The sequence below is a fragment of the Vidua chalybeata genome, chromosome 6 (genome assembly GCF_026979565.1).
Source record: "Vidua chalybeata isolate OUT-0048 chromosome 6, bVidCha1 merged haplotype, whole genome shotgun sequence".
NCBI classification, from domain to species: Eukaryota; Metazoa; Chordata; class Aves; order Passeriformes; family Viduidae; genus Vidua; species Vidua chalybeata.
In genome coordinates, this window is record NC_071535.1 from 47,884,342 (window position 1) to 47,897,851 (window position 13,510).

General features: G+C 38.4%; 1 protein-coding gene across 1 annotated transcript in view; it reads left to right on the plus strand.

Moving 5' to 3' along the window:
• KCNQ1 (potassium voltage-gated channel subfamily Q member 1) overlaps positions 1–13,510 on the plus strand; it is a 338,978-nt gene that overhangs the window by 72,256 nt on the left and 253,212 nt on the right. Inside the window, exons 3-6 of the mRNA XM_053945722.1 lie at positions 6,285–6,411; positions 8,127–8,205; positions 9,126–9,222; positions 9,761–9,901. Of these exons, the coding sequence (XP_053801697.1) occupies positions 6,285–6,411; positions 8,127–8,205; positions 9,126–9,222; positions 9,761–9,901 (444 nt within the window). The remainder of the gene's footprint in view (positions 1–6,284; positions 6,412–8,126; positions 8,206–9,125; positions 9,223–9,760; positions 9,902–13,510) is intronic.

A 13,510-nucleotide genomic window follows, 5' to 3' on the forward strand; every position in this document is an offset into this window, starting at 1 on the left:
TGGTACCTGTGCTATTGTTCTGTGATCTCAGCACCGATTGAGGGAAAATAAAAAAGCTTCATCACAATCAACTGTTCTAGCTCTGTCTCCTAGTAAACATCCCTTTTTTTCAGAACATGAACAGTAAATGGAAACATTATTTCATCTTAATTCAAAACTTTAATAAGGGAGTGTTAATGATGTCCAGTAACTTGGGATTAATTATGGGCCTCTGAAGGTAGAAATCTAATACTGATACATTTTTTTTTTTTGTTTTCTGTAGTCTGTTTAATCATTTGGTGCCCAATTTGCTAGGTAAAGAATTTCAGCAAATGAAACCAGTCTTTTGAAAGACAGGAACAACCAAGCGTGTTGGCTTTAAATATTTTTTTAAAATTTAGCATTATTTGTTTTCCTCTGAAAAGAGGTAATTTACAAGCTCTTTGGAAGTGAGGAGGTTAAGCAGGGGGGGGAAAAAAATCTCCAGTCCTAAATAGCAATTTTGAGATTTGTTGTTGCTCAGTAAGTGTTTATATATATGTGAAACCATTTGTCTTTCTATTTTTCATCTTTGTATTTCGTCAAGTTGGGATTTTTACTTTATTGAGTCTTTGTGTGCTTGCCTAGGCCATCTGATTTTGCTGTTCTATGTATCTTAGAAAGCAAAGTACAGCTTTCAGGAAAAAATCCTGCCTTTCTCAGTGGAACAAAGAGGAGCCTCTCTATACAAAGTGGGTGAGATTAGAAGAAACAGTTGCCTTTGCTACTGTTAATTTGCATACATTGCTCGGGCTATACAGAAGTGCTGTCTGGAGCATTTTGCAAGCCCTGATGTGTCAGGTGAACAGCATGCTGAGAAGTGGATTCCAGCTCTCTCGGAATTACCACGCAGGCTGTAGCATTTGGGTTTTGTGCGCTGCCCTTCTGTCAGTGTTAATGCGACCTATTGCCACAAAGAGGATCAGAGGGCTGGAGCAGCTCTCCTGTGAAGACAAGACTGGGAGCTGGGATTGTTCAACCTGGAGAAGAGAAAGCTCTGGGAAGACCTTACAGCTCCTTCCAGTACCTAAAGGGGGCTACAAGAAACCTGGAGAGGACTTTGTACAAGAGGATGGGACAAGGGGGAATGGCTTCAAACTGAAGGTGCAGGTTTAGATCAGATATTAGGAATAAATTCTTTACTGTGAGGGTGGTGAGGCACTGGAACAGTTTGCCTAGGGAAATTGTGGATTCCCCATCCCTGGAAGTGTTCAAGGCCAAGTTGGATGGGGCTTTGAGCAGCCTGGTCTAGTGGAAAGTTCCCTGCCATGGGCAGGGTTCTTTGGTTCATTCCAACTCAAATTTTCTGAGAGTCTGTGATTGTTCTATATGAAAGACATGCTCCTGCTTTCTTTCTGAGCTTTGAGGAGTAGAGAGGTGCTGTATCCCTGCTTGTAAAGATGCTTAGCCTGTTTGTTGTCCAATCCAGCTACACAGCCCTTGACTGATGGCAAATGTCCTATTTGTCACTTTACCTCAGCAGATCTCTTGTCCCCTCTCTTGGCTCCTTCAAAGACCTGCTTGTCATGACTTCTGAAAAAAGTCAGAACTTCTGACAACTTCAGAAAACTTCTTGTAGCAGTGTCCTTGCTCCACTATTGCTGCCTGAGACTATGAGGAAGTTCCACCTCACTTCTCTGTATCAGCAATATTCCATTGCCTTGGCTAAAAAATAGGTTTCAGTGCATGTGGTGCCACAGGAATCTTACAGCTGAAGTAATGGTTGTTGGCATACAATCCCTACATAAGCTACCTGAGGGATTATTTCATTGTTTAAAGAAATCTGTGGGAACTTTATCAACCTTGAAGCCAGATTTGATAGAATTGTGGGAATAATGTGATTTATTTCTCCTATGAGGGTAATGTAAAAGAGCTTGTGATATGGCAGACAGGGGTAAAAATTGTATTCCCAGTGAAATGTTGAGGTGGGAGGAAATTCTTCAGTACAAGAAATGTGTACTTACAAGTCTTAAAGCTGTCCCTCTCACCAGTGCCTCTTGTCTTCCTGTGCCTGTCATCTCTCCTTCCTCTTAGGGCAGACACCTCCATGGGAGATACAATAAGCTGTATGTAGTCTTCAGTTTTGGGTATTCTATAGCCATTCAGAATAACATAATGGTATGCTTTGCCTCCTTCCTCCTAGAACATGTGTTTACCGCTCTTGCATTTATGGAGTGCATTGAAAAAGTCTAGAGTCCGAGTAAAGACAATTTTGTTTGTAATAGATTTCAGATGACCTTATCTAGTCCTCCCACATCAAATGGTTGCCTGAATGTCTGTGATGCTCCATGACCAGTTATAGTTTTGAGGTCTACAGGCAGAGCTTCAGGTAATATATTCTTTATACAGATGCATTCTTAGCCTCCAGAGACAATTTCTGTATCTGTTAAATAGCTGTTGTTGTGGTGTCATGATCCATTTTTTGTCTTTTTTTTTTGCTGTTTTTTTTTTCCCTCCAAGTTATTAATCTAATAGCTTAAAAATATCTTTCAGTTAAGTTTTAGGGCCCTGTCCTAAAACTCTCTTTTGGAGTTGCTACTGTACTTTATTTCACAATGGTGGTATTGGATGTCTCCTATCAGAGGATTGTAGCTTTCAGTACAGTGGGGATCGAGAAGTAAAGGAAGGGATTTCGAGATGCATTTATTAGCAAAATACCCTGGGAACTCTGGAGGTATGGACTGTACTAGCAGATAGCATGGGTATATTTGTCAGGCAACTGTTTTTATTGATCCTGCCTAAGTTCCTTCATTGGATGGTGAGAGCTGTACTGTAAGTAGATGACTAAGTTATGTCGTATTCTACTTGGCTGTGCTGGGATTATGTGGCTGAGAAGACATGAATATGGCACAAGGCATACCTGGGCTGAACAGGAAGGATGGCAGAAGTGAGGATGCCATGTAGAAATCAATAATTAAAGGAAAAAAAGTATTTTCTCTAAAGTGAGACAGCCCCTATATGCCCATAGTGTGAATGTACATGACTGTCACATCTTAGAGGACTCCTTATACTGTGTAAGTTTTTAATCTCAGTGTTGTATTTCTGTTTTCACCTTGTAGAAAGGAGATTGCTATTAAGTTACATTGGGTTGAATGGGTCCTTGCACAGTGTAGTACTTGTGTGTGTAATTTTAACCAAGAAAACTCCTTGACCGAGCTTTAATTCCCATGCTCACTTGTGTTTTTCAGGTAGTTATTTTCTTCTAGTGCATGTAAATTTCATGTTAAGCTGGTAATCAGAAAAACACTGGTAATGTTTTAGTAGCTCAGGAGAACATAACTAATGTATTTTTTTTTTATTGTCTACAAGTTTCTGGCCACTAATATAAGAGCTCACAGACAGAAATTCATCAGCCTCCCCCACACCCAGGAGACTACTTATTAGATTTATGCAACACAAGATATTAAAAACACTTTTGTCTGTCACAGAGCTATGGGCAGGGGAGGGGGGGAATTTGCCAGTTGCTAATGGATACCTGACGTTTTTGTGTATGACCATGAAGAACAGCTTGTGCACTTTCACCCCTGATGTTCCCTGAATAACTTGGGTCTCATTTAGGTCAATAAGCCTTTATCAAAACGTCAGGAGTGAAAAATGTGTCTTGGTGTAAGCCGACTGGTCGTTCCCTCCAGTCAGCAGAGTCTATAGGACAGTCAATGTTCTTTAAGCTTGTCTGCATGTCACGCAAAGAGCTGGGTGACAGTAACCATTGAGTGCGTGTCTGTCGTATTGTTTTTGGGACAGCCCCCATTTCCATACTTGCCGGTGTGCCTGTTAGCCAATGAACCATGGAGGGCTTTAGGAAACCTAGCACAGCTCCCATGCAAATTTCCTGCGTGGGGAACGCTCGCTCCTTTAAAGCACAAGCCGGGCTTTCTCTTCCTCCCTTCCTCCTATAACACTGAAGCTGTGATCCTGACGGGGCCGCAGCGCCTGGTCACGGCTCTGTTTGTGGTTCCATTGTGCTAAAACGTTAACTTTTTCTCTGGGTTTTTCTTTGCTTACCAAGATAGCTTTTTTTTTTTTTTTTTCTTTTAGTAATTGCTTTTGGGGATATCTGAACAGTATTACCTGTGCTATCACACATGATGTGAAGCCATATATCTCTTCCTCAGATGAGCTATTTTGAATGAAGGACAGTTTTTGCTTCCTGTGTGGTTGGAATTGTATTTTGTAAAGGGAATTTCCTCCATGGTAATGATGAAGGGAAATGTACTAGTCCTCTGCATAAAGAAGAGCAATTGGATATTAGGGTTTATTGACTTGGTCTGTGAAAGGAATACAGTCACCTGTATTCTTTTCTCTGATCAAAAATGATTTCCTCTGGTGCTCTAATTTCTGTGACAAATCCATAGGATCTCATGTCAAGCAGAGCTCATAATTTTCCCATTCAGTTTTGGTTCATAAGTGACATTAGACTGGACAAAGGGAGAGTTTCATTGTGTTTGAAGCTTGTCATAAGACACAGGCTTTCCTTAAAGCATCTGGTGTAGCTGCTGTTTCTTTCAATTTATGATGTTCATTATGTCTTTAACTTATTGGAAAATATTTAACCATAGTTCAATTTTAAAGGCAGGAAGCAATTTTCATTCAGAAGGAAGCTCTAGATGAGATTCTTGGCTGGATTGAAGGGTTTGTTTATTACAACCAATGCTCTTGATAGTTCTATTATATCTTTAAAATCTGTCTTGAGTACCAGTGAGTATAAACAATTGTGATAGTTGTTCTACTGCATCTGACATCTTGCATAGGTTATGAGACTTCAAAATTAAGGGAAAGAGCCCTGGCTCATGTTCTACCAGCTTGGGTAGAAATATCACAAAGTTGAATTTCAACACTTTCTTGCCCTGAGATGAACAAGTTTTTTATGCCATCAAGATGTTTTATAGCCACAAAAATATTACAGCAAAATCAACTGATGCCTAACCCTTTCGCTATTATTTTTACTGTATACAGCCATATTATTTTGCTCAGTATTCAGGGCAATGTCCCATGCATTTTTGAAGGTGATAGTGACTCCCATTCATCTTGACTAAACTAGGGCTATGTCCTGGCTATTTCAATCAATTAAGAAAATAATCATAGGTACCATTTTGAGTCCCATTTGCCAATTTGTTATGCAAAACAGCAGTGAACCCTGCACACATGTGAGAGGGCTGGATAGAATGTTCAATAGCACGTTGTGTTCTCTGCAGTTGCTCTTTATGTGAAATCACACTTTGAAATAAGGAACTCATTCTCTTAATCTGCTCTTAATCTACTAACCTGTGTAACTGTCACATCTTGAGACTGGTTTCTCAGCTGTGCTCTTACTTTATGCCATGTGTTGTGTGTTTTCAATTACAAGCCACTCTTACCATTCCAATAAGTAGATTTTGTTGTTGGCTCTGATGGAGAATGTGGCCATTTATTAATTGAGTTGGCCAATGAGGAAGGATTGCAGCTCCCTGATACTCAAGGAAACTATGCTGCATATGCCATGCTTATCTAGTCTGTGGAAAGCCCAAGATTTATCTTCACATTGATGATGTTCCAAATAGGATGTAACTGTACCTCTGTCCAATCAGCAAGAATATCAGGTGTCTTTGACATGTTTCACCTTGGAGGCATTTCCAAAGTCATACCTTAGTATAGGTGAATAGTTTATAAGTAGCTTGGTACCAGCAGTGCTGCAGGACTAGATCTCTCTTTCTGCTGAAGTCCCTAAATGCTGACAAGAGGATGGGAAAGGTGTGTTAGAGAGCTCACTTTGTCTTCAGTGTACCTGGAGACTGACATATTGGTGATGGATACTAGAAACCTCTGTTCAATCCATGTGAGCTTAAAAGAAGACTGAAAAAGTATAAAAAAGGGGGAAGTTAAGCTGATCTAGTAATTGGTACTTGAAGCACACCACTTCTCAAAATGAAATAAACCAGCAAAATACTCATGTTCTAAATACAGACTCTGCTTGTTTGCTTTGGCTCAGTCAGGAAACCTTTTGTTTAAATTAGATCAAGTGAATTGCATGGAATAGTTTTCAGTTTTAGTACATGTAGACAAGCCAAACTGCATGTAATCAAAGTATTTCAATTTGCTCCTAATATTTTCTTTCTCTACTCTTACAGGTTTTTCTGGTTTACTTCAGATCATGTTTGGTATAGTTGATGTATTTGTCACCTTCCTAGTTTTATGTTTTATTTATTGCTTTCTAATGCATTCTGAAAAGAGATGAAAGACATATATGGAGTAGAGAATTAACCTAGTTCCCCATGTGTTTCCTTTAGGAAATTGTATTAGTGGTATTCTTTGGAACAGAATATGTGGTTCGGCTATGGTCAGCAGGATGCCGCAGTAAATACGTTGGAATATGGGGAAGGCTTCGTTTTGCTAGGAAGCCTATTTCAATCATTGGTGAGTATGCAGAGCTTGCAAAGTTGATGTAAACAATGAGTAAAACTTGCCCTAAAGACTTTTAGAAGTCGAATTTCTGCAGCAGTTGAAGCCAAGTTAGAGCAGGAGCTCTTGCTGTTAGTGTGAATATAGATCTGAATTTCCTTTCAGGAACTCGTGGAACTGTCACTTGAAAACAAATGTAGCTTCGTTTGTTTTTCCAGAAGAGCAGAGTGTTTTCTTTTCAGAAGTGATCTTAAGCTTTGCCAGGAATAAGTCTTGGCTATAGTCCTGTCTCCTGTGACCTGAGGATCCCAGACACTGTACAAGAGCTACAAATATATATTTTCAAAGATACTGAAGAGCCTTTTTTTCTCCCCTTAGCAGCCATTTGACAAGTTTATTATGAGTTTATTTTGCACTCTAATTGAGCTGTGTGTCGCATAGTAGAGTGCAATAGATGCACTGTAGTTGCTTTGTGTATCAATTGAATTGAAATATGGTTTTCAGTGATGCATTTGGAGCTGGACACCTCAATTCCCCTGGGATTCAATTGGCTTCCCTAAAATGACTTAAGGGTTCTTGGAAATTACATCCAAATATTCCATATATTTCACTAATCATTGCTTTTTTTAAAATGCTTGTCCATTCACTTAGCAGTTTCACCAAAAGCAAAAGAATCCAAAATCAATCTGTATTTTCTTAGCCAGCATTGAAAGAACTGTCTAAAGACCCTTGCCTTTTACTTAAGTACTTGAAATATAAATAGACTAAATAAATCAGACATTGGAAGAGGAGTATTGTTGTGGAAGAATAGGAATTCTTGTTCTGTGATATTTTCCACTACTCAGAAATATTATATGTTGTTGAGTACAGGACATAGGTTTCCATAAACGATGTACAGTTTTGTCAAATATAAATTACAACATTTTGTACCTGGGTACTTTTACAATTATAAAATAGTTTGATTTAACTCCTCTGTGCATCCATCCATTTATAAATAGCAACTGCACCTTGGGTGTGACTGCAGCTATAAAAAGACTTTGACTGCATCTTTGCCCTCTGGCCATGACCCATTTCTCTTGAGTGCTACAATACTAAGCATTCTGAAACATCATCCAGATTAATTCAGTTTGGAAAGCAAAATCCATTCTGCTTTCCCAGATATGGATCAAGAACTATTTAATTCTCCAAAACACACAGTTCCTTTCCAAAATTTACTAGGCCTGAGGCACATAGATTTAGAGTACAGTACTGACTTAAACTAAATTGACTTATACCCTAATTCCAATTTCCTCTCCTTTTTAGACCTGGACAGATGAAATGATAGCGAGGCAATTTTCTTATATATGAAATAAACCTCAAAATCTCTGTCAATTAAAATCCAATCTAAGCACAGAACAGAAAATAAGAATTGGAGAAGAGAGAATAGATGGAAACTGCTGAAATTCCTCCTGGCTTAAAGCTAATAAGGATTCCAGGCTGCTTGACAGTAACTCTTCATTCATCTAGACTGTGGCCAGCTTGGACCCATCTTGGTACAACCTTTCCATGATATCACATGATGGAATTTTTTTTACATGCCACAATTGAGATCATTTTATATATAAAAAATATTAATTAGGAGTGACTAAGTTCAACCTGTTAGAGTAATATGGTGTTTGGTTCTAGTAGTCTTGCAGAAGTACTGCAAGATGCTGCTAATTAATATTCTTCAATTGACTTTTATTTTCCAGATTTAATTGTAGTTGTTGCTTCCATGATAGTTCTTTGTGTGGGCTCTAAAGGTCAAGTCTTTGCAACCTCTGCTATCAGGTAATTATATGCAATAAAAGAAAGTAGTGCTATCTGACCAAGGTGGCATTTCCTCTTTTGTTTTAATTTACCTCCTGTTTCAATTCTTGCAGGAAAAAATGAGTCACTGCCCAGTGTCATGTAATAGAGCAGACCACTGATCCCATAAAGTGTAGGGGGGATAAAATTTTGTTGTGATGCTTTTATGGCTAGTGGGGATAGAGAAGCTCATTCTCCTTCCCCCTTTCCTCAGCTAGGTGGGTTCTACCAAATCCTGGTTTAGTTTCTTAGCTCAGATTTATAGCAACTCTTTGATGCTTCATATATCTGACATTTTCAAGAGGCCTCTTTATAAAATGTCTGTGGTTGTGAATTCCTGATGGACTGAATCCACCTTGTGCTCAGGAAGGTCACACCACTTGGTTTTCTTGGATGGATGGGTGGCAGTGTGCTTTGCTATTCACACTAGCTGCAGCCATGCTCCAGAATTGCAGTGGCTCCCATGAAAAGGATATTTTAAAATATTATTGGACTGTCTGGTTCAAATTGCCTATGAAATTCCTCAAAGATAAGGAGATCAGATCTTCAGTTAGCTGGTTCCGTATTTTGTTTTCCATCCTGGTGAGCATATAAAATATGAGCTGATGAATGACTTCCAGAGCACTTACAATTTGTGTACAAAATTCCTGAATCCTTGAGTTATCCTTACTAGCCATATGTATAAAGGTCAGTTCTTCCCTTGGACAATCTCCCCAGACTGTCTTCATAACAAACAAGAAGAAAGATTGCTGAGTGGGGTGAAAAGACACAGGCTGCTAAGTCTAACATAAAATAGTCTCTGTCTCTTAAAACAGTCCTTTGGAAGCCAGAGTTCCTTTTTCCACCTCTGTTTCTTCACTTGTGTGTTTGGTCTCTTTGTTAATTTGAAAATTGTGTTCCAGGGGCATCCGTTTCCTGCAGATCTTACGGATGCTGCACGTTGACCGTCAGGGCGGTACCTGGAGGCTGCTTGGATCAGTGGTGTTCATACACAGACAGGTAAGTTTGGGCAGTCTGAGGAAAGGCACACCCGATGCCAAAGCTTTTATATTCAGAACAGCATACCTTCAGCCCTGCTGCTGGTATCACTTATATTTAGTGTGGAGGCAGGTAGTCATTTATTTTAACCAAGCGGGGTTGTTCTGCCTTATATTCCCTGCCACTTTGGCAAATTTTGACTTGTAGTTGGACTCAACAACAGAAAATGAAACTTCTGAAAGCTAGTTCTAATATTTCCTAAAATATGTGTCTAAATTCCAGAGTTGTTTGAATCTAGCACTGTTTGAAAAAATTACCCAACTACTTTTTGGTGGCCAGAAGGTTATTGAGTACTGTGTGATAAGGTTGTTTTGACTCTGTGTTGTCTATGGGTCTCAGTGGATTTTTGTTAATTTGCATAGCCAACACTCAGTGTCAATATTTTTTAATTGCTGAAATTGCATTTTTATCTTCAAGTTATCCTTTATAACCCATCAGTGTTAGGAATTTTAGGTGTCTCAATGGGATCATAATGCCATTATTTTGATTCTCTTTGCAGGAACTGATAACTACACTCTACATTGGATTTCTGGGCCTGATTTTTTCCTCTTATTTTGTGTACCTGGCTGAGAAAGATGCTGTAAATGATTCTGGAGAAACGGAGTTTGGCAGCTATGCAGATGCTCTGTGGTGGGGAGTAGTAAGTATAGCAATTTCACATGTTAACACTGTCCAATGTGGAGTAAAATTCAAGCAAGCATGGAGTAAGAACAGCACTTGGAAACAGCTTCTTACTGCTTCAATACACTTTCTGGTTTTGTAATTCCATGACACTACGAAATTACTATAGAAGATCAGTAATATTATGTGTTGTTTACTGTCTTATGTGATCTAAAGTGATCACATTACATAAAAAGAATGTAGAAACACATGTTCTATTTCTTTATCCTGTCTTTCCTACTGGTACAGTGATTATTTCTTGCTACCTTTGTCATGGTAGTGTTCAACTGTCTAAGATGCTAAGAGTCTTTCTAACTCAGGGCTAGTTTTTTTGAGGGGGCCTGGTATTTAGGTTTTCTTTGTCCATCTTTTTGTTTTGATTGGGTTTTTTTCCTTGAAACAGTTACCTGTGTTTTGCAATTTGACCTGTGACTGTAATTCCAAGTTTATTCAGAATGGACTAATTCTGGAGCAAGAAGCATCTAAGATAGGAAATCCAGTCACAGGCCTCTTCTAAGGTGGTTGTATTGCTTTGGGAGCCACTTAGTGTCTTTACACAGCATTTGTCTGTGCTATATTGTAACCATCTTGTTTAGAGATTTCTCAGCTTTTTCTAAGGTTCTGCTTCAACTTTGGTGTAGATGTATCTTTAGTTCTGGTAGTGAAGTTCTCCTTTATTGGTATTACCAGTGACCAGAGACCAGTTGTCTCTTTACTATATGCACTTACTGGTGTGGCATCTCTATTCTGGGATTATATTTTCATAAACATTTTAATTTTGTTGCTTCTGCTAGTAACTATTCCCTCTTTCGTTCTCACATGATATACAAATACTAGGTTGGCTATTTTGTTCTGGGATTTCCCATCTGTAATTGTTCTCATTTCTGTTTCCTGTTGCAGTTCAAAGGAAGGTACTTTTTGGAAGCTATTTTTCCTTGTCTTTAGCATTCATGCAATGGCTTTTTAAATCTGCTTTAATTCTATTAGCTTAATCAAACTGTCATCAGTAAGTGCTACAGATCTTGAAATGCATAGACATCACTGATAACATACTTGCACTTTCAAATGTGCTGATCTTCTAGAGCTTTTTCTTTGCTGCTTTAAATCAAAAGGCATTGTTCCTCTTTTTTTTTGGTTAAGAATAATACTAAATAATAAGTTTTCTGTATAGGAGTGATAGGACTAACATGTCCATTTCACTAATAAAATACATATACCTATTTAAGAATATATATTAAGAAATATTTTTAATAAACCTCTGCATGAATGTGCTTATATAGTCTTCTCTTTACAAACTATCGCTTGCTGTTTCAGGAAGGAAAGATCTATTAATGGGCAAATCCACTGCAGGTGCCATAATGCATATGTAGCCCTTTTTGAATACAACAGGTTTTGTTTTGTTGTATTGTTTTGCTGCTATGATCTGCTATAGAATTCTTTCTTCTTGCTGTCTGCCATGGTTAAATACAGACTTTCTTAGGACCAGAAGACTTACTGTGTAGCACAAGGGAGTGGCTTTCCATCAAGTAGCTTTTTTCAGTGCTTTCATGTCATTATGGCATTTTTATTTTCCACTACAGTGGTCAGATGACTCAGTAATTAACAGTGGCAGATGTAGCTGCATTTAAAAACACATGCTGTCATTGGCGTTGCCATTAAAAACTGAGTATGTGACAGACCAGATTGGCTAACTGAAAATACAGTAAAACCTCCCATAGAACACGATCTGTCAGGGTATTGAAATATTCTCCTTTCAGGTAATTATTGTTCAGTTAATAGGCGTGCCAGTTACTTTGTCTTCCCAATTACAATAAACTTACTTAATCAATACGTTTAATTATGATAACGTTTTTTCTCTGTTATAGCTTCTATTATGTTGCAGCATGCCACATGAAGTGTGAGACTGCATTCAACAAACAAATAATGTAATTTCTTTAATACTAAAAGTAGAATTAGGTGTCCTTGTTCTGCTCTAACGCACTTCCACTAACTGCTAAGAACAAAACTGAGATGGATTCAGGTCCATCCATTTCTGATTTCTTGATAGTGTAATATTCTTCATTCTTTCTGCTAGGAAAAAAACCCTAAAATAAAGTTAGGATGGAGAGGAAATTAGCCCATAGAAGCTGTGGATGTCCCATCGCTGGAAGTGTTCAAGGCTGGGTTGGATGGGGCTCTGAGCAACCTGGTCTAGTGCAAGGTGTCCCTGCCCATCTCAGGGGGTCTTTAAGGTTTCTTCCAACCCAGACTGTTCTATGATTCTGTGAATAGCTGGGAAGTCACAAGGATTCTTCCTAATAGAGGTCACAAACTCATACAAAAGCTTTCTCAAGTGTTAGATCTTGAAAGCTTTGGTTATGTTTAGCCATAATAATCGCTTAAACACCACAAATTCTGGTCAATGAAAATCTGTTTTCAGCTAACTGCAAACAGGATAATTCACTGTTCCTGTCTCAGACACCATCATATATAAGTGATCTCTTTTCTCTAAAAGTGCACTTACCTGACATAGTAGAGAATGCTTCAGAGAAGTCCTTGACAGTGTTTTCACACTCCTTTTCTCCCTCTCCAGCACTGTGCTTTTTTGTTGTCTCAGTCTGTGTCTCACTGCTAAACAAGTTCTTTGGGCAGCAGTAACAGAGTATGTAATATAGCTGAAGTGAACCATATAAAAGGTCTGTGTTACCACAGCCAAACTGCATCTGGAGTTGGGTACTTTCATATTGCTGTGCTTTGCTGACTATAGGCATGCCCCTAGGGTGCATAACTTGTAATTAAATGTTCTTCATTGTCATTGTTGTTATTTATGAATTTATATTGCTTTTCCATTTTCATATGTAAATTGGCCTCCTGGGCTTTATTTGAATTTCCTTGAGAACTCTGAACAGTAGCTATTTGCCATGTCAGTTATGGGCTTCTTGAAGAAACCTAAGGTTACCTTATGGCATAAAGAGTTGTCTGTATTATTGCTGCTTTTGAATGTAGTGCAAGCTGTATAAATCCTGCCACTGGCAGGATATCTGTACATCCTTCAAAAACAGATTTAGTGTTTGCAAGTAAAATAAATGTTATGTGGTGCATCTTTCAGTTCCCCAGTGCCAGTATTCAAAATTAGTCTGCTTATATTGTCCATCATGTCCACCCTGACAGTTTTAAAGACCTAATATAGATTCAGTCAGGAAAATATTAAAAATAAAATTTAAAAAACAGATGCCTAAAAAATGAGATAAATGTTCTCATTGAATCTGTTAGAGATGATGACCTGCAGAAAAACCTTACCTGTTCTCTGTCTCTGGGGGTTTTGTGGGTTTTAGTGTTTGCTTGTGGGTGTTGTTGTTGTTTTTTACTCCCCTCCCTCTCTCCATCAGCATTCATTTCAATCCCATCACAAAGCAACTGAGAGGGGCTCTTCTTTTGATATTCACTGAATGAATACACAATTTCCAACCTTCACTTTGGAATAAACATGCCTCAGAACTGTGCTAACAGTCTCTTTAATCATGAACATGATTTCCAAAAGCAATTATTGAATGTACCCATGCATGGATATCTCTCTGTGCCTTTTGTTTTGAATTGAAGCAAGCAGTTT